This window comes from Pseudochaenichthys georgianus, unplaced genomic scaffold (assembly GCF_902827115.2).
Source record: "Pseudochaenichthys georgianus unplaced genomic scaffold, fPseGeo1.2 scaffold_427_arrow_ctg1, whole genome shotgun sequence".
NCBI classification, from domain to species: domain Eukaryota; kingdom Metazoa; phylum Chordata; class Actinopteri; order Perciformes; family Channichthyidae; genus Pseudochaenichthys; species Pseudochaenichthys georgianus.
In genome coordinates, this window is record NW_027262992.1 from 189,137 (window position 1) to 211,005 (window position 21,869).

Sequence of the window (21,869 nt, forward strand, 5' to 3'; positions counted from 1 at the left end):
AGGAGACAGAGAGGCAGCAGAAAATATATCTGGGCTGCAGTTCACAGGGATCAGCTGGTCTAGACAGTATACCAGCGTTAACCTCAATCTCACCTCCCTTCTTCTGACACTCAACACTGACTCACAAGTGTGTGTCTGAAAGAAAGAGGCTGGTGGACGGAAATATGTATTATGTTATCATTTCATCTGAGGATGCTGGATAAAGCTTGTTGTTGCCACCATCTGCTCATATACAGTAAGCATAGGCTTCTGCTGGCCGTGGATGAAGATCATTTGAGATGTGAGGGAGTAAAGTAATGCGACATTGTATACAAATGTATGCCTGTTTTTCTACCGTGCATGGACAAATAAACCAATATATTATTCAAGCTTATGTTTCATTGAAATCTTCCAGTTTATACACTTCCTGTCCTATATGCTGGGCCAAATCACTTGTTGACTCGCTAAACATTGAAATTGTGATTATAACAAGGCCTGTGTTTTGTTAAATACTCCATTCTGATTGGTCAATTTGGACATTTCAAGGGTTGTTATTTCTTATTAACAAGAAATAACAACAGCTTTCTCCATCATAAAACACCAGGGAATACTTTTGGAATATGAATTGTTATATTTGTGGAGAGCACGAACATTTTGATTAATGATGGCTCGACTGTGCCCAGTAATGACAAGAAGAAGAGAAGTCAACAGAAGAAGGGAAATAGGAAGAACACACTAAAGGGAACAGCAGAAGAAGAAAGACAGGAAGTAAACACTTACAGGAAAATGTTAATGTTAATGGAAGAGAAAATGTAAACAGACTTGGACAGTTACAAAAAACCTCCATGCCGTCATTTTAAGTTACGTTGTTGTTTCCGCAGTTCCAGCCACCGGTACCAAGTGGAACGGACTACTTGTTCTGGGTGGAAGCCATGCTTTAGATTATTTAGTATGTGGCTGTGTAATAATCTGGATTTCTTTCATTAATGACCATTAGCCATCGCATGAAGCTTTGGGTGTTGCAATGGCACCCCAGGGAGTAGTTTCAAATTAAGAGTTCTTAAAATGCTATTATTTCAACTATTTATATTGTCAGTATTGATATTGATCTCAATATGAAACTTGGAAATAAAAATGGAAATTACATTTGTGCATTATTACGTTTCTATCCTCAACAACTGAACGTAAAATCTATATGTACAGCTATAGGTGAAGGTAAATATAATGAAAGTGACCACAAAAGGCGTTGGAACAGATGTCAGACTGTCAGACCGCGAAGCAGACGGACTAGTCAAAGGAAGTGGGAGGGAAAGACCACTAGGTGTGAATATAAGCGTTATAAGAAGTGGCTTGAAAAGAGCACAGAGGCTCAATCTTCCCTGAGCACATAAAGGTTGAAATTCACAATCTCTCAAACATGCTCTCACCTTCAATTACCTAGCACTGTCACATTATGGCCGAACAAAATGACTACCATTAGCCATAATCACCTGATGCTTAGCTGAACTAGGCTGGAGGAAAATAATTGCCCTTCAGTAATGCTTTGGAAAAACTACTTCCAGCACTGTGGGTAGATATGATGGGCTTTCTACACAGTAGGTGATTCTGGACCAGCGTCCTCCTCCACTGTGGCAGGGCAGTTGTTGCATCTTCAAAATACCCAGCGAAAGACACATCAGTGAGGTCTGCTGGCAGGGATTTCATCTGTTCCTTCAGTCAAATATGCATTGAAAAGTAAAGGGTGCCTCACTTTTGATACTGTGTATGACACTGGCCTGCTGAACCCTCTTCCACTACTCTTTCTCCTTATCCATATCTACAATCATTCTCCCTTTTCTAAATATCCCAAAGAAAACAATCTGTGTTCCCGATGGCTTCTGTCAACCAACACATTCAGCATATGAATGCACATTGTTTAAATATATATGTGGTGTTTTATTTTAAACATGACTCACATCAGGGTTGAAAGGGTAACTTTAAAGCATATGTTCCGCTTACAGATGGAAGAGCTGCCTTTCATTGAGCATATTCAGTCAGTCGTGTCCACTCCATTTCCACATTACGTCTTAAAGCTCATGGACACTTCCAAATAACCACTTCCCAACTCTGGACCCGGCAGAAGCCGAGGAGCACGTTACGGCACCATCGATGGGCCTTCACATTGTCTGTTTGGTCTTCATGTACATACGGTGCTTGGCTTCAGCACATCTTCTGTGCAGCATCCATCCACATCAGAATATTGAAGCAGTAAATCACAAAGAACAAGACGATTCTGTGAAGTCTCATCATCTCCAAAATGGTGTCTCCACTAAAGCCATTGCTTTGGAACCATTATGTATGGATTAAAGGGGATATGGTCTAATGTGCTTAATCTTTGTTTTGAAAGCCCTTGAAAAGGCAAACAGGAATTTGCATCGAGCTTTCTCTTTGGTGTCCAAGGTTCCCGGGACGCCTCTGTGCTTCTATCAGTGTCAGTGTTCACCTGTGTGTACCTAGTTAACCAGGAGAAGCTCCTGATTCATGGGGAAACAGGACTTCTGTGCTAAGAAGTCATGCGACGGGCTGTCCTTGGCTGGCCACAAAAGGCTGACGCTTGCTTTGTGAAGTGACAGGGAACAGTGTTGCGTAGCCTTTTAACATACATCAGTCTGTGAAATTGATTTTTCGAAGGAAAACGTGTTTGCACATGAGATGCACGCCATGCAGCGGTGGCTTTTCACTGATCCAGTGGATTTACGTCGCATCAATGTTAACACTGCGCGGGGTGTCTGTGCATACGGATATCTGAGGGTGTGTTCCTGTGTGCACATGTGTAACTTTCGGATGTGTCCTTGTCTCTTTGTGCATATATTTGTGTGTGAGTGCCAGCTGGGTGCTTATGGATGCAAGATGTCATGAGGTGTGTGTGTGTGTGTGTGTGTGTGTGTGTGTGTGTGTGTGTGTGTGTGTGTGTGTGTGTGTGTGTGTGTGTGTGTGTGTGTGAGAAATTCCATTTCCATAGCTGAGAAAACACCTGAGCTAAGGAGAAATCTGTGCAGCTGGTTCAAAAAGAAAACACACAGACCGAGTTAAACCCTCCTCTGCATTGCGTACTGGATACGCTCCGTCTCCCCGTCTTTGATCCCTCAATCTGTATGTCTCTTTCACTGTCCTCTTAATAACTTTCTTCTTCTCTCTTTCTCTGCTCTGCCTCTCTCTTTAAGCTATTAAAAAGCTATCCTCACTGGCAGCGTCCAGGCTCCTGGTACCATTATCCATTTTCAAAAGCCTGAAAGGTATTGGAATGTATCTAAATGGAGGAGTCTTACTTTAAGAATGAAATGTTTTCTATCGCTTCACTTAATAATGAAATCCAGTTACGCTTGGAGGCCACTTTATATTTATGGATAGGTTAATAACCCTAAGGGAGGTCAACGTGGAGAATGGAGCATGATTGGCTAAACAGATACACACAAATGATCAGTAGAAAAATATTACGAAGAATATTGATTGTGTTTGCTCTGGTGGGCATATTTTCTTTTTTTGAGTTAACTAGTCTCGGGTTAGGGTAAGGTTTAGGATTAGTCTTATCACATTAAGTGGACAGCTAGCTTAGATACTTTAAGTAACTTTAGCAATACAATTAAGAAAATGTGCTCACATTTAAACTAAGAAAATAATTAAAAGGAGAAATGCTAGAATCAGATGTTTTCTTATTGAGTTCTATCGCCCTCCCGTCGTTCTATATTAAAGAAGAATGTTCGTTATGATAAAGAACATATCTGCAGTACAACCCAACTTGGAATAAACGTGCAAAACACACGTATTGTATGAAGAAATATGCTGTTAACTCTAGAACCGCCAACGGGTACATTTTACCCGCAGCGATTTCTTAATTGTATGTAACTTTTTTTCAATAAAATATTCAAGTCTCCCAGTCGGTAACTTTTCCTGAAAGTGTGTTATGTAGCACCCTCTGTTGTTAAAAATGGTCAATATGAAGTCAGATGGAAAAAATGGCCATTTATACCCATCAGCGGGTAATATTTACCTTATAGAAAATGCAGTGATTTTCGCGCTATTGATCTCGCCGAAAACATAAACATGACGTGTTGCTATAGCAACGCCTGTTGTTTACTGCGGTTCCTTATAGAGGAACAGAGAGAGAGAGAGAGAGAGAGAGAGAGAGAGATAGATAGATAGATACTTCATGCTATCTGCACAAACTAGATATCATATGGAAGCTGAGAGTCCACAGATTCTATTGGTATAAGTTCCATCACTGTGCGATCAAAACTCACCGTTAACCCTGTGTTCTAGTATGATAAATAAAAGAACATTGTACCTTGAAAATCAATGCATTCTAATAGCGGGTCCATTTGACCCGTTGGCGGTTTTAGGTATACAGCGACCCCTGGCGGTTCAAGTGTTAAAGAACTTTATTCTCTGTGTCCTTTTTATCTCTATTCCTCCACCCCCTGTTTTAATCTCACTGTCAACACTTTCTATTAATGTTCCCTTCGTCCCTATGTCTGCCATTTGATTGGTATTCCATTCGGCTATCTCTCTTCCTGTTGGCCTTGGATGATGGTCGTGAAGAAGATGATGATGATTGCAAAACGCTCGGTGGTCAATTGATAGGTTCTCTCCATCCACTAAATGACTGCTCTAATCAATGAAATAATTGCAATGCTAAGCATGACATGAAAACAGCATCGAGGGATGATGCTTTATGATGCTTACGTGACGGATGGAGGACATATTGGATGAGCAAATGGAAAGAGGACTGCAAGATGGTCTGAAGACAAAGATAGGATAATGTAGAACTGGAACACATAGGAATCGGATTGATGGGTGGATGATGGATAGAAGGAGAGAATCAATGACAGTATAAAAGCAGATGTGGATATAGACAGTGATGGAGGGACAGAAGAGTCGATGGATGGACTAACCGATATTAGGAAACCAACAAAAGGGGAATGGAAGTATTAATGGACGAGTGTATGGACGGTATGAATGGATAGATGACCGTGGGAGGAGCGGAGTAATGTGTTGACGAGAAAACAGGATTGGTAAACGATGAGAGAGGTGATGGATGGATCCATGGACAGAAGAAATGTAATTAAATGAAACAAAAGTCGATAGAAGAACAAAGTTGTGTGAACTGAGTTTGGAGACTTGGGGTCATGGCATGGATTAAAGACGACATACAATGCTCATCTTCAGGTTCATATTTGCATTCTGTGCCTCTACCGTGACATGTCTCCATGCTTTAATGTTCAATGTGTTCTGATTGGTTAGCTGGCCCGCTCTGTTGTAATTGGTTAACCGCTTAGAGATGTCCCGCCCCTTAACCTATCACGTACGATTTGTTTGAGGGCTAATCAATAGAAGCCTGAGTGTTACATATTAGTGTCACTATGTGGGGGGGGGAGAGACCAGGGAACACAGGGATGTTAGCCTTTGCACACCATGCACATGCACCAAACCTATACAACACACTGCATTATAGGACCCCATTAAGAGATAATAAAGGGTTACTAAAAGTAGAGATGATGAAGTGAGAGGGAAGAGTGAACACTGACGTTTGCAAATTAAGCGGAAGTCAAGAAAGGAGTGATATGGAAAGGAGGGATGGGAGGACGTGTGGCAGGAAGACGAGCAGCTGATAGGTATTATCACATTATACAGAAAGGAGGCCGGCAGACAAATGTCACCACTTACTATACCTCTGTGTGTGTGTGTGTGTGTGTGTGTGTGTGTGTGTGTGTGTGTGTGTGTGTGTGTGTGTGTGTGTGTGTGTGTGTGTGTGTGTGTGTGTGTGTGTGTGTGTGTGTGTGTGTGTGTGTGTGAGCGAGAGTCAAGAGTGTGTGAAATGGTCTACTCGTGTAAAGGCTGGCCAGATACTCAAGCTTACACACAGATACACAAACACACAACCACACACACACACACACACACACACACTTTGGCAGGGGCCACAGCCACTCTGCTTGGCAAAGAAGAGGCCGATCTGGCCAACAGAAGAGGAGAGAGGGAGGGGAATGGAGAGAACAAGACAGAAAGTAGGAAATGGAGAATGGTTTTGACATTTCTTTGTTCCCATGTGTAAACTTTGTGTATATGCACGTGTGTGTGTGTGTGTGTGTGTGTGTGTGTGTGTGTGTGTGTGTGTGTGTGTGTGTGTGTGTGTGTGTGTGTGTGTGTGTGTCTCTGACCTCGTATATGAATACATGTGTGTGGAAGACAGTTCATGTGTTAACTGTTGCTTCCCTTGTTGGTCCCACTTCCACATGCTTGCACGCACTTTAACAGATACACACTAAGATACACACTAAGATACACACTAAGATACACACAAGCCAGAGCTGTATTTACTAAGAAGTATTAACCGCAGCTTCTGTGCTTTGTCAACATTATAAAACAGTGTGTACTCACCTATGGACGTTGTGGCTGGAACTGGCTCTTTAGACACTGCACAAAAGAAAGGAAATGAAAGCCAATTGATTTGGATTGAAATGATTGGGACAATTAGCTCTAACAAAGAGTGGGATTATACGGAACAATGAATACTGTTTGTCCTGCATTTAATATGTGTGTGTGATTGTTGATTGTATTGGAATGTCGACCTCGCTATTCGAAATGTTTTAGGGATCCTATTAACTGTGTTTTGTATTTTGTTATTTATTATTATTTGTTTGGGTGTGAGCAGGTGTTGTCATCTGATCAAACTGTTGCGTCCTTTGTGAATAGCTCTTGCCTGATAAATACAATGTTTGTAATATTGCCTTTGAAGCCTGAATATGCGTATATGCTAACCCTAACCCTAACATAACACCTTTAACCTTTTTTCACACGTGTCAATGTGCAAACTAACTGTAAACAACATGTTAGTTGGGTACAGGTCACACACTTAGAAGCTGTACGGCATGTTCTGCTAGTATCCACTGCCTAACATGTATGCACAAAATAATATGGTCAACCCGAAAAGGAAACTTGGAAGAAATACAGTGTGTCAGTTTCTCCGGTGTCAGTGATAGGGACAGTTTGAGCAGATGAAATCCCAACTGCATGAAACTCCACAGGCATTGAATCGTTGCCTAAAGCCTCTTCAAAGATTATGTGTGTGTGTGTGTGTGTGTGCGTGTTTAAGTGTGTACCTGAGTAGTAGGAATTCAGCAGGGATTTGCTCTGCAGTGTCTTGCCTCCCTGCACAGAGAATGAGCAGGGAGAGGGGGAGGCTGGAGAAGGAGACACAAGGGAAGAGAGGTGAAGATAAGGTGAGAAAGAGGACGAGGAAACACGAGGATGTACGGGAGAAGCAGGAGGTGGCGAAGTGAGCGGTGGAGTGGGAGGGGAGGTGTGTGACAGAATAGGAAGGTGAAGATGGAGAGGAGAACAGAAAAAGAGGACGAATTAGGAGGAGAGCATGGAATAGTGTAAGTGGGAAGTGTCAGGTGGAGATGAATATATGAAAGCAGAGACAGGAAGTGAAGTATACAGGAGAAAAGGAGAATGCCAAAGAGATAGAAGAGGGATAGGTCAGTGAGTGAATCTAAAAAGAAACAACAATCAATCATCACAGGACATGATTAACAATGAAAACATACACAAAGAAAGATCCATATTCAACCAAATGAGGAACAATCCAATAACACTAATGGCACCGTCAATGCGACCGTATTGAATTGTGCAATACAGAAGTGGTCCCGTCTCAATGAGCATGCACTCACATATGACATGCTCTCAATGTTGGTCAATACATACGACTGATTTTGTGGCCGGTATAAAGAATGGCCGTTCAAAGTGAATGGATTGAACCAATGGAGAGGAACAATGATAGCATTATGCTAACTCAGCTAGCCAGCACTTATTGAGCAGTGCACTACCTACTGTAGCCTCTCTCCACTTAAACAAATTGATTTGTTATGTGTTTCTAGCGAGGACCAATGGAATTATGAGTCCTTGCCGAGAGAAAAGCAGTTTGTAGTCAGTTGGGACAAAAGTTTATCGTATATGTGAGGGGATTGTCAATAAGCCTTAAGAAAAGCCTCAGTGCTACTTGGCATTACTTAATCATAATCTCTCCGCCAAAAGATAGTGCTTTTAAAATGTTGATAGGCCAGAATATCTCGCGTAATGAAAGGGTCGGGGTTTTCATTTTAGAAGGGTATTGTTTAGATTTTCATTTCGGTGCACTTTTTTGGCTTTGACGGCTCGCTTCATGCATTGAATAGCTGCTGCCCGTTCAAAGCTGCACTGAGGGAATACAGTCAATAATAGAAAGAGTTGGAAAAAAGCTGAGCCCATACATTAATGCATATACATGGGGATCACCATCAGGTCTGCCAGGGGTTATAAATAAATGAAAGGTAGGACACACACACACACACACACACACACACACACACACACACACACACACACACACACACACACACACACACACACACACACACACACACACACACACACACACACACACACACACACACACACCCAATAAGATCAAACCCTGTGACATATTATATGCTACCTAAGGCCGTTCAATAATCCACACTATCTGAGCTAGCTTACACACATGTCGCGACACACTACCTGCAGCTAGTTGCTGTGTGTGTGTGTGTGTGTGTGTGTGTGTGTGTGTGTGTGTGTGTGTGTGTGTGTGTGTGTGCTCACCTAAACGTAAAGACATGTATCCATACACTTTAAGAAGCCCTTTAGTAATCATGCATGGCATCATATACAGTATGTTCACTCTTGTATTTGTGTTGTGTGTTTGAGAGACCTGAGGGTCCGAGCAGGGGCCATTAGTGGAAGCTCTCCAACTGAAGGACCCTCTCCTCTGCCTCCCTTCATACTCAACGTGCCTCTCCTCTGCGGCCCCTGTGTTTCTTTGTCATTGTTTCCACCCCCCCCACACTCCCCCTCCCCTCTTCTTGTCACCCCCTCGGCTTGCTTCAGATGCACCTTCTCGCCTCTCCTTCCCTGATATGACGTTTTAAAAGCTTTTTTTTGTGTTGTCTCAGTTTAAGTACGGCCAACTCATACTCAACGAACAAGTAGAGTAGAGAAGAATTGTAAATCAATTAGCATGATGGTTTGTAAAACATTTTGGCTCGATGTTGAAAAGTTGTAAAAGCATTAGCAATATCCCAAGGGGTCTTTGGAAGGAGCCACTTATAACATCGTGTAATAATGGCAGCTAGGTGACACTCAAGTTATCCATTTGTCTCGCTGGCACATTAAAAGAATATGAAGAGAATGGCTTGAGAGATACTAGTGTAACACATGTGTCAGTGAGCAGCATCCGTAAGTGCATGACGGCAAAAAAGGTTTGGAGAGAAACGTTGTAATGCGAGTCTTTGCAGAGCATGTCTGCACAGCAACCTGTATGACACACGACAGGAAAGGGACATCCCCGGAAAGCATAATAAGGCCTCTTAGTATTATTGAATAAATGTGCTCACCAGTAACTGTAAAATGTCTGACTATATATAAATAATATAGCATTACATGTTGTGTAAAATGGCTCTTAATAATAAGTGTGGTGGTAATCTCCTGATGGTTCCTCCATACCGGTGCCTTTTTGCCTAATACATATTCTAGTTGCTCGACTGTTTCCTGGCACGATTTCATCCCTAGCAGATCATATAGGGACGGGTGGCGCAGTGGTCTGTGCATCTGATCATCAGATCAAGGGGAGTGCTGGGGAACTCCAGTTCGAAACCCGCCACTGCGTCAGGCTGTTGTGTCCTTGGGCAAGACACTTCACCCGGAGTTGCTCCTGTGGGTATTGTCCACAGTACATGTATAATACCAATGTGTACTTGTAAAAGCGCCTCGATGACCTCGAGGCGTGAAGATGGACGGTGTGGCGCAGTGCGCTGTGCAATGATCATCAGATCAAGGGGTGAAACCCGCCGCCGCTGCGTCTGTAAAGCCGTCGTGTCCTTGGGCAGACACTTCACCTGAACTTGCTCCTGTGGGTATTGTCCACAGTACATGACCATTGCATGTATGATATGTGTAATGTGTATTTGTAAAGCGCTTTGAGCATCTGGAAAAGCGCTATAATAAATGTAAGTTATTATTTAGGTTCTATCTTCTTGTCATCTCTCTTTCTTCCTCATCACCTCTCCTAATACCCCGGAAAATATTTCCTTCTCTTCCCGTTACAAAATCCCCCTCGTCTAATGCGCACCAGCACTGTATGCTAACGCGCCTCAAAAAGAAGCTCAACTTTAATACAGTGAGGCGTGTTCCTGCATACCAACAGAAAACTGCTTTGACAGCAATGTCCTGTGAAGATAACTGGTGGCTGGGTGAGAATGCAATAACACAAAAAGGTTATTTGCCCTGCGAGGGTCCATCCGCGGAAATATTATTGGGTCCCCTACCCATCGTCAGCGTTTTCTCTCCGTCTCATTAGGACTGAGCCTGGATCAGTGACGCATGTGTGTGTGTCCTTTGTTTCTTTCCCTTTTTCAAATGTGTGTGTGATAACACTACCAACAGTGAAAGGGAGGCAGTTAGAGGAAGACTATTTCATGGCACCAGCTCTGTTGAACCAGACAGTTAATTGCCATGGATCCTAACAACAAGGTGTAGAAAGTCACAACAAATATATCTTTCATAGTCTGTCCATATAGTTTCATTGGATTGATAATACAATACAATCTCCCTCTGGTTTGTGTCGCGTATGCCAAGACATATTCTTTACTTTCCTCCAAGGATGATAAATAAGACGAAAGTCTGTCAATGTTTTGGAAGTCCGAACTTCATTCACACATGCCTTAAATCAAGAAGACTTATTTGAATGCCACAACTTGATTTGGCCCGAGGCAAGGTCCAGTCAACTGTGCCTGGAAGCACAAAATCCATGACTTATAAAATAGCCATTACTTCATCGTATATTCAGTTCCCAGGAGAGATGTACCTCTTCTTTTCTAAATTCTTCAAACACGGAAACTGTGTTCATTAACTCAGCAAAAGCACAGCTAGGTTTAGTTGTAGGAATACTAATACAAAAACTAAAAACGTAATGAAGCAACCAAGGTCAAGAAGAAAATAAGCTTATTTTCTTAATGATGCTATTGCCCAATCAAGTTTATTTTACAGAGGACTTATTCTGCTCAAAGCGTTATGGTACATTTATGGTCGAGATAAAAGCAGTCCTCTCTAAGTGTTTTAAATGCAAAAACATTATTCTACGTGAGAGTTGCAGTGCGGACAGTAGGAAGAAGAGAGCAGGCAATTATGGGCGACATTAGCCTGCTACTTAGTCCCTCTCCAGCACCCCTGCCTTCTTTCAACGGCCAAGCACTCCCAAAAGGCCAGCATGACATTTTCAGGAGAAGAAACTGTCCTTCTGAAGGGCCCTGTCAATTACCATGAACACACACACACACACACACACACACACACACACACACACACACACACACACACACACACACACACACACACACACACACACACACACACACACACACACACACACACACACACACACACACACACACACACACACACACACACACACACACAGCCATTGCAGTCACACTGATGGATTGGAGAAAGTCCCAATGCAATATGCACACATGTTCTTGCATGTGTTTGAGGCAGACATATAAAAGTTTAGGGATGAGGGAAATGATTGCAGCGGCACTAAGTAAGATGGAGGCTAGTGAAGCAGCACAACATACTGCTGATATTACTAAAAAAGGAACGTATGGAGAATTTTATTATGAAAAAAAGTCTACTATTTGAATAAATTAATCTGACAAAATGATTAATGGCACAGAGACTTAGTATATGCATATTTTCTAGAAGGGAAAATAAACGTTATTACAATTTGAAACAAAGATTAAATTAAAGAGATGTACCGTACTTTGCGGACTATAAAGCGCACCTGCATATCAGCCGCAGCAGCTAAATTGTCCGTCTGTCTTGCTCTCGTTCTGTCTCTCGGTTCCACTTTTACTTTGGTGCTCTACCTGTCTCACTCTTTTCCGACCTCCAGCTTTTCCTGCTGGAGCCCGCCGCTTAGAGGTGGCGGGCGCGGACCGGTCCTAGAGCCCATAGTGTTAAAGGTGGTTAATTTTACCTGTAAAATCCATAGGTTTAGGAGGTTCCCTAGTGGCCGTTAGCTGTACAAAACAAATGGGCGGAAAAGTCGCGGCTTATAGTCCGAAAAGTACGGTATTTAGGCTACGTTTTTTAATTATTATTTGACTTTCTGGTAACATATATTCTCTGAAGATTCTCCAAATATAGGATGCGAATCGAGGTCAGAAGCACAGAGGATTTGACTTACTGAAGCCATTGAGGTCCTGGTTGGAGGTGGAGAAGGGGTCGTCTTTGTGCAGCGTGCTGACCTTGGTGGTGCTCTTATCAGCCGTGGTGACCGGGCCCATCTCCCTCTGCTGGGTGGAGCTGCTGGCCGTCTCTTTCTGCTTCTTTGCCAACTTCCTACAGTTGTATGAACAAATACACGTTACTGTAACAAGCATACACACAATGACATACAAACGGCTTTCTTTACACAAACAGACATGCATGACACGTGTGGAATCCACATGCAGACCCTGAACACGTTCACACGTATACAAACACACACACATCACCAGATCAGAAATACTGTCAAGGAAATCATTTGTTGTGAGAACCGCAAGCAGAGGACAGTTTATTTGATCTAAGCATGCAGTGATCTGAACACACACATGTCAAAATGGCCACATGGGGATGAAAACATTTTGTTTATGCATTGCGATATTCAAAAGTTCTTAAACATCGTTGTGGTGACCCACACCAGAGTGCAACTTGTGGCTGTATAATCATGATATGAACACATGGTATTAGGAATGTTAGACATTCAAGGCTATGGTTAGAATGCATTTAACAAAGACAGCAACGCTTAAGAAGACCTTTTGTTTTAGGGTTAGGGGTTAAGGTGCGTTCACACTCGACGCAAAGCTTCATTTTCGCAAATGACGCAGCAAGAGTTTGATTTTTGGAAGAGTTAGAAATGTGCCTGACGTGAATTATCTTTAACTAGAAACAAAACATCTGGTGTTATTGATCCGATCTCCATTCAGAACACGTACATTATAAAAGTGTTCTGCCTACAGTCTATTGGACACACTATCCAAAGCATCCATTCATGCTTTTTACTAATCAGTGGAGTTTTTTGGCATCATTTTGAAAAATGTTTTACAATGAAATGAAAAGTATGCTAATTGTACAGTATGTTAATCTTCCCTTTACGGCCGGTGTGAACGCACCATCAGGGTTCTTCCAGCATTGTTGTGGTGTTGTCCTGAAGTTGCAATTTGAGTAGTATAAAAGAAAAAGCTTTCCGATATCTTGCCTTTTGGAATTTAAACACCCTTCCAACATGAAACAGTCACTATCTACAGATCTCCTGCATTGGAATCAAATGCAGATCATATTTGTATAGGATTGAATGCTGATTAATAAGCATAACCACCGCCGTGTTTCGCCAGTCCAGAATTAGACAGTAATATGCAATGGGAATCATAGTTTAAGATATAATAGATCTAATCTAATGACTGTTGAAACAAAAGCTTAGGTACAACGTTTAAAAATGGACAGATTTGTGTTCTCCTGCAGGGCAATTAGAGCAAAGAAAGCACAGGCTATATGATTCAGTGAGGAGGGGTTGACATTCAGTAACATGGGGCTTCTACAGCGGTTGTAAATGGTAACTGTAGTTGTGTGACTGCTGATGAGATGTCCCTTGAGTGTGGTTGTATCGTAAGGATTTGTTCTCTTCCATTCACTGTCTGTGTGAGTGTCATAACTCCCATCTGTTGGCAATTTAATATTGGTTATTTTTCAGTTGTACCTGAACCTTCAGTTTTAAGTTCACTGAGGCACCAGATGCCGAGCAAGTGACAGCAAGCCATTACAATCTGACATCGACCAGTAGATTCACCAGAACTGGCAGAAGTACCACCATAAACAGATTTCTACAGTCTTGTCCTGTACGCATTTCCTGAACAAGTACCTCCAGAAGTCAGAAATGTTCTATGAGCCTGAACATACTGGAAGTGATAATAAGTGAGTCTTATTTTAAAAGTGTAATTCTGTCATTGACTGCATACTGAACGAACTGCTATTTTTAACGATGAGTAGGACCACCAAAACACTCCTTTGACTTTAGTCTTTCTGAGGCTCTATCATTTTAATTGGGGAGGAGGACCAGGTTAGGCACTTCCTGCATGATTTCTGAGCCATAAGGTTATTTACCAGCACAGTGAGCATTCAGTGTAGATCTATATCTTGTGTGTTCTACAGATGAGGAAAAAGGAACGTTGTTGTTCCAGATATCTCGTTTTATTTTTAAATTCAGACAGAATGATGCAGAGAAAAGGACATTTGAATTGCACATCTCAAATGCAAACAAAAATAAAATGTAACAGGTATACTATAAAACCTTGGAACAATATTGTTACAAGTTTCTGCTTTGACAATTGCTTATTATTCACATTGTACATTTTACATTGGCATTACCAATGGATTGGTTTAGAAGTCAGCATGTTCTTAACCAGCTGTCATGGGAGTACAGTGAAGAAAACCTAAATCTCGATTAAAGTCACTGGAGTAGATAGTCCATAACCCCAAACAATTCCAATGCACACTGCTTGGCTTGCAAAATATTTTCGGGGCAATTCATTTAAATTAAAAAAGATAATAAATATGACACTGGATTTGCAGAAAATGGTAAATAATATGATATACTTTAACATATTGTCATTTGAAATACAAATAAAACATTGGCTATTAAAATAAAAGTAATGAATGAATCTTATTTTCCCAATAACTTACAACAGAAACAAAGCTATTTGTAGGAACTACAATATGTGTGACCCACCTTTGAAACATCCTTTTTACACATGTTCCTTTACCAACTATGATCTGATATTACAATTGGAGTTGAGTTTGAAGCCAGAAATCTGACACAAATGTAGAACACTGTAAAGCTACCCATAATGGCCGTTCCATGGGATTACTATTAATTAAATTAAATGCTCTTTCTTAGGCCCCGTCCACACGGAGATGAAAACGAACCAAGGTCGATATCAAAAAAGTTTTCCGTCCACACGGAATCGGGACAAGAAACATGTCCGTCCACACGAGACCCTCGACCCACTGTAGTACATATGCCGGGCCTGTAAGTGGCGCTGTACTTCCGCCACAAAATACACCAAAAGCAACGAATAAGATCCCCCAAGCATGGTTGCCCTTCTGGTTATTCTCCGCGTTGGATTTAGCAACATGTAGTTCATGTAGTTCTCCATGTCCAGTTGTTGCTGATGGTTGTGGTAGAGGAGCTGTATATTTTGCACTAACATCTGTAGCATGGTTAGTACCGTCTGGTGCACGAAAGCAACCCTGTGATCCGCCATTGTTGTTTTTGCGAAACGCATCAGCAATGACGCGGGGCTGAGCAGGAGCGGAGGGGAGAGGCGGGGCTATGATCGTTTAGGGCCGCCAGTTTGGGAAGCACTATCGTTTCAGGGCTCCGTTTCCGCGGTTCCGTTACGGCCTCATGTGGATAAAGAACTATAGCGGATAACACGCGTTTCGTCTCCGTGTGGACGGGGCCTTAGTTTGCCCCAATATGCTTCATTTAGCATGAGTCCTTGTTTACCCAGATTCACTTCAACTGAAAGCAAAACTCATAGAATCACAATGGACATATTTGTGGGAAAATACGCTAATTTGGAAAACACAAGTTTGGCTTACATATCTATTACAAAACCAAGACTATCAATTTCACTTGATGATGATGACCAGCCAAAGCTTCACATTTAGGTAAAGCTTTTCTTTAATCGACCAATGTCTCCTTTTTAAGGCTTAGTTTACTTCCAGCGTTTACTGATCAGAACACTGATTTGCCTTCTCAAGTGTTTAGCAACAAAACGCTAAACAGAGATCTAATAATACTGCACTGCCACAAACTACCAAAACAAAGCAACACAAGCTTCTCACAGAGTGTGCAAGCCATGTGTACGGCCTGCTGTGCTTTGCAAATGAACAACAGATACCATCCCTAAATATGTATCAGTAGGAATCCTTTTCAGATGTATTTCAAGATGAATCTTATGAACAATATCCTGGTCTCTTTTCAGAAGTCAACAGAAAACCTCCTCCATTACCCACCAACACAATCTTCCACCTACTTGAAGTGTCTGATATCCAGTCACGAATGGCATACAGTGGGCTGTAAGTGTGTGTGTGTGTGTGTGTGTGTGTGTGTGTGTGTGTGTGTGTGTGTGTGTGTGTGTGTGTGTGTGTGTGTGTGTGTGTGTGTGTGTGTGTGTGTGTTTGTGTGTGTGTGCATAAGCATTTGCGATAAGGCAGGCAAGTGTGTGTGTGTTTACTTGTTTCTGTGAGCAAACATTTGATCTCATGAAGGCTGCTTACTGCGTGTGCTGGACCTGCAGTTGTGTGTGTGTGTGTGTGTGTGTGTGTGTGTGTGTGTGTGTGTGTGTGTGTGTGTGTGTGTGTGTGTGTGTGTGTGTGTGTGTGTGTGTGTGTATGTTGTACTTGGCCGTTGGTGCAAACTGGCCAGTGAGTTGGTGTGTTTCTCTCCGAACTATCACGAAGCCGCCCTATACGCCTGCTTAAAAAACTGCTCCATCCTGCACAGTCGCTACAAAAGGCAAATAGGAAAACACTTCTTTAATTCAAAGCATTACTCATATCATCCCTACAATGACTCATCAAGTCTCAAATAGTTCATGAAATACTTTGAGGTTGAGTCAAACAGTATGGTTTTTGAAATAAAGAAAAGGAAAATCTATGTATTTAAATAAAAAAAAATCTCCAACACATTTTATTTTCCTGGTCATGTGACTCAGTTCTCAAATCTATGTCAATCTTTGAACAAACACACAGAAGATCCTTTCTGTGAAGTGTACTTATTTTGAACACTCTTGCAAACATAATCAAACATGCATCCTCCTCCCCTGCGGGCAAATTATTAGTTTGTGTTCCTCTACATAAAAAGGAACATTACTGCCCGCTCGGCACTACACGTTTGCTTTGGATGTAAATCAAGGCTGCAGAATCATCCAATGCGAACAGAAATCCTATGGCGACTGGGCTGGCGGCCATCTTTGCGTGTATCTGTGTGTGCATGCTGGGTCCTTTAATATGAGTCCACGTGATCACCTGCGCTTGCTGTGCAGATTTATTATCTATGATCTTTTTGTGTTGGTTCTGGGGAATGTGCTTCTCTAGGATTTGCATTTGCAGAGCCCTCTACGGGTCAAACAGCAATACAAGGGAGGTCAACTGTCTCTTTCCATATCTGTAAAGAATGATAGGCACTTTTACTTGCAATGATATTTGTGTATGAGGTAAAGCAATATGCAGAGACACACAAATAAAAGGGTGTCATTGTACTTTGTGTGTGTCTGCGTGTTTTGGTATTTATCGTTTCGTCTACACAATCAGTTTAGGGATAAGACATCAATGTGTGTGTCCATTAAGTGGGTCTGGGATCAGAACATGAGTTGTACTTTTACAAGCAACCCAGCCAAGAAACAAATACATATAAATGAAAGAGAGATTATTGATCAAGGAAGAAGAAAGTGAAACGAGGACAAAATAAAGTAGAGAAATAAATGAAACATTAATCAATCCATCAACACCTCTTCAGACTGGCTTTTCATTTGAGAATTATGTTGTGTTGCTGTTTTAATATATATTTGTTATTCTACTATAATATGTGTTGCTGTTTTAATACTTTTTATTCTATTTCATCTCGTTTTATCACCACTTTAAAGCGTCTTTGAGCACCTGAAAAAGCGCTTTAAAATGAAATGTATTATTATTATGAATTAGAGATACTAGCATCCTTTAAAGGAAGCAAATGAAAAGTTTGAAGAATAAACAAGGTGATGAGGGCGGAAAAAATAACCATAGGAACGAGAGGAAAGAAAGAAAAGTGCAAGACGGAAAAGGAAGCATGGCCCTGGTAAAGTGTCGCCCATAATAATTCCCTCCATCAACCCCGGTTCAACCACACTATACTCCTCACCCATTTACAGGCGACAGAGCCTCAAAAGCTCCCGTGTGATTGGAGCTTAGAGTGGCCTATTCCTGGCTATCTGACTGCACTTTGACAGAAAGTGGGCAGGAGACGAGGCAGAGGAGGTGAGCAAAGAAAAGAAAGCCAAATCTAAAGGATGAAGAGATGGAGAGAGCATGCAAAAAAGAGAAACGGGTGAAGTGACAAACAACGCAGAGAAGCAGGTGAAAGGAGAGGAGTCAGAAAAGCAACAGATAGACTTGTGATAAAGGAAATGCTTTCTCCACCCCTCCCCCATCCCTTCTCTCCACCTTTACCTATCACACGTTCATCCCGCTAATGGACTCGTTTAAATGACAAATCCATGCATATTGTAAGTGGCAATGAGTGCAACGTAATCCTTCTTTAATGAATGTCATGTCAGCAGTTCATTAAGCACTGAGGTTAGATAATCATGGACTACTTGGCCCCCCCGGCGATGATAATTGCAGGCTCTCTGATCTGCCGGTAATGAGCGACGCGTGGCAGATTCAGTTGATTTTGTTAAGGTGGGGGAGGGGGGCCCAGAGCTCCATTTGATGGCTGAGACACGAGATGAGACGATAGAGTGAGTGAGGCGAATCTGCAGTACATTTAGTAATCATGAGCAAATGACTGCTTTTTAATTATTGTTCATTTGAGACATTAGGTGCTATGAGCACTTGTAGGGTTCATTTCCCACACGATGGATATCCATATCTTTCAGTATTTATAATATTTAAATAACTTTGTGAATCTTGGTGCGACCAATCAAGTCTTTTTTTCTGTAAAATATACAGACATTTGTTTTCAATGTTTGCAATTGTCTATACTGTAAAAGCGTCTGTCATTGTCATTCAATTTGAGATTTGTTCATGTTTGCGGCCTTTTAAAGAGGCCCCATTGTACTCATTGTGAGTTTTATATCAGTATGTAGTGTCTCTACTGGGACATGTCTCCATGCTTTAATGTTCAAAAAGATCTTTATTTTTCTCAAACGGCTTGTGCTGCAGCACCTCTGTTCACCCTCTGTCTGAAACCAGAGTCCAGTCTGCTCATGTCACAGCAGGATTTAGAAAAACTTGTCCATGCCTTTATTTTCAGTAGACTCGACTACTGCAATGGGGTCTTCACAGGTCTCACTAAAACATCTATTAGGAAGCTGCAGCTGATTCAGAACGCCGCTGCTCGAGTCCTCACTGACACTAAGAAAGTGGATCACATCACTCCAGTTCTGAAGTCTTTACACTGGCTTCCTGTGTGTCAAATAATAGATTTCAAAACACTGCTGCTGGTTTATAAAGCACTGAATGGTTTAGGCCCAAAATACATTTCTGACCTCCTGCTAAACTATGAACCATCCAGATCTCTCAGGTCTTCAGGGACTGGTCAGCTGTCTGTCCCCAGAGTCAGAACTAAACATGGAGAAGCAGCGTTCAGTTAGTATGCTCCAAACATCTGGAACAAACTCCCAGAAACCTGCAGGTCCGCTGCAACTCTGACTACTTTTAAATCCAGGCTGAAGACTTTTCTTTTTGCCGCTGCTTTTAATTGAAGCTGAGCCGTTGTGTTCATCAGTAAAGTGGAACTTCTGTGGGAACTTTTCATATCTTAGACTGCACTGTACTGCACTGTATTCATGTGCTTTTTATTCATGTATTTTTTCTTTTATTATCTTTTACTGTTTCTTTCATTTTTGTAAAGCACCTTGTATTGCCTTGTGTTGAAAGGTGCTATATAAATACACTTGCCTAGCCTTGCCTTGCTCTGATTGGTCAGCTTGACGGCTCTGTTGTGATTGTTTAACCGCTTAGGCCCCGGCCACACGAGGACGAAAACGGTCGTTTGCGTTACTGTTTAGTGTCATATAGACCGTTCGGCCACACGAGGACGACCGAATACGGCACTAAACGACTGCGGAAACGATAACGGGTCCCAAGGTGGATAGAACGGCATACGCAACGCTCTGGGGGGTCCAATGGCTCCGTGTGTACGCCCTATACGATCATTTTCTGATAATGATGAGGCAATAGCCCCGCCTCTCCCCACCTCTGCTGCTCACCCCCGCGTCAAAGTAAACTGCACCCTGAATTCAGATTATTTATCTTTCTCTCGATATGGACCTAAACGCGAGTGAAGTCTAATCTGACAGGACGGAGACACGCAGCTCTGCTCACCTGCAGCTCCTCCCGCTGCAGCAAAACACACACTTCAAGTCAGATCATCACCCTTAGCTATTTTAATTACCTCTCAAACTCCCTAAACTAGTTATAAATATGTTTATTTGTACTGTTGGCCGGGTCACTCATTACTGGATCAGCTGCTGCATGAGACAGACACTGACGCTGTCCGAAGAGAAGGAGGAAAAAGAGAGGCTCCGTGTATTTTATTATTATAATATATAGAGTCGTTATTCATTTGTTTTAAAGCTCAATAAATAACAAAGAAGACCTTTGACCGGCACTTTTATAATTTTGTCCGGAAGATTTCAACTTTAATACACGCTGACTGGCGAAAAACTCTGCCCGGTTCCCTCGGCTCCCACCGCAGAGAATAAACAGAAGGGCAACCATGACAACCATGCTTCTTCGCTGATTTTGTGGAGGAAGTTACAGCGCCACCTAGAGGCTCCTGCATGTACTGCAGCTTCTCCAGCGGTTGGAGCTAAACGGAGCGGTCTCGTGTGGACAGACACTATCCGGTGAATATTGCGTGTGGACGGAAGCTTTTTTGCGTTTGCGTTAATCCTATGCGTTTAGCCGTTTTCGTCCTCGTGTGGCCGGAGCCTTAGATAAGTGTTGTAAATGTCCCGTCCCTTGGCATATCACATTCAATAGCCGCTTTCACACTAAGTACTTTGCCGTACTCAGTTCCCAGCACTTAGTTCCCAGCACTTAGTACCCCCATGGAACTAAGAGCCGATCGCGTTCACACCGGAATAAGTTCCCTGAGGGAAGATTACGTAAATGAAGCCGCTGACGTCACTTCTTCTTCTTCTGCTTTGGGTTTACTGGCAGGCCGCAAACCACTTCACGGCGTATACTGCCACCGGAAGTCCCCGGAGTTGGGGAGTGGCTTCAGTCGAAGCTGCTGGGAGTCCCAGCAGCTTCGACTGAAGCCTTCCGAGTAAATCACCAGAACGCCGACACCTCCTCATCTCCACCGCTCACATTTTTTTTGTGTTGCCATAAGTTATTCTCTCTCCGTTGGTGGGCGGGGCTAATGCTAATAATGCGGAGAGTTTTACGGGGCGTAGTTTCAATTCGCCCAGCCAATCGGAATTGGTACTTTTCTCCCAAGGATAGTACCACCTCTCTAGCAGGCACTAAAAATGGTTGTAAAAGTTCTCTGAACTAAGTTCTCTTGTTGGTGTGAACGCAAAATTCCAGGCACTAACGGAACTAAATAGGAAAAGTACGGGTAAAAGCGCCTAATGTGTTGTAGCGCCAATAGAAGTGTTAGTGTTACATAGTGATGTCACTATGTTACAGAAGTAAACAAAGAGTCCAATGGAGGCGTTTCAGGCAATGGGTGGGATAATAGCAAAAGGTAAAGGTAAAACCCCAAAAAGTAAAATTGTGCTTCTGTAGTTTTACCAAGAAATTAAACAGTTGAAATATTCAAGCAATTTTTTACATTTGAAGAATAGGCTTCTGCCATTATATGTACATGTGTGATGCACGTTAAGTTATGAAATGCTTTCATTTAGGGGATTTATTTTGTGTTAAAATGGTGTTGTCTATATATGTAGCTACACATTGTATCTGTATAGCTAAAATAATGGACCATGCAACATGTTTTGTTATTTTCCTGGAAAGTGGTGCAT

The 21,869-nt window shown here is 42.1% G+C and overlaps 1 protein-coding gene across 4 annotated transcripts in view; it reads right to left on the reverse strand.

The window, feature by feature from the left end:
- The window catches only part of LOC117442425 (receptor-type tyrosine-protein phosphatase T-like), a 134,496-nt gene that overhangs the window by 83,819 nt on the left and 28,808 nt on the right, over positions 1-21,869 (reverse strand). For all 4 annotated transcript variants that reach the window (XM_071202415.1, XM_034078422.1, XM_034078420.1 and 1 more), the window contains exons 3-5: positions 12,278-12,432; positions 7,119-7,199; positions 6,397-6,432 (exon numbers count right to left, since the gene is read on the reverse strand). In XM_071202415.1, the coding sequence (XP_071058516.1) occupies positions 6,397-6,432; positions 7,119-7,199; positions 12,278-12,432 (272 nt within the window). The remainder of the gene's footprint in view (positions 1-6,396; positions 6,433-7,118; positions 7,200-12,277; positions 12,433-21,869) is intronic.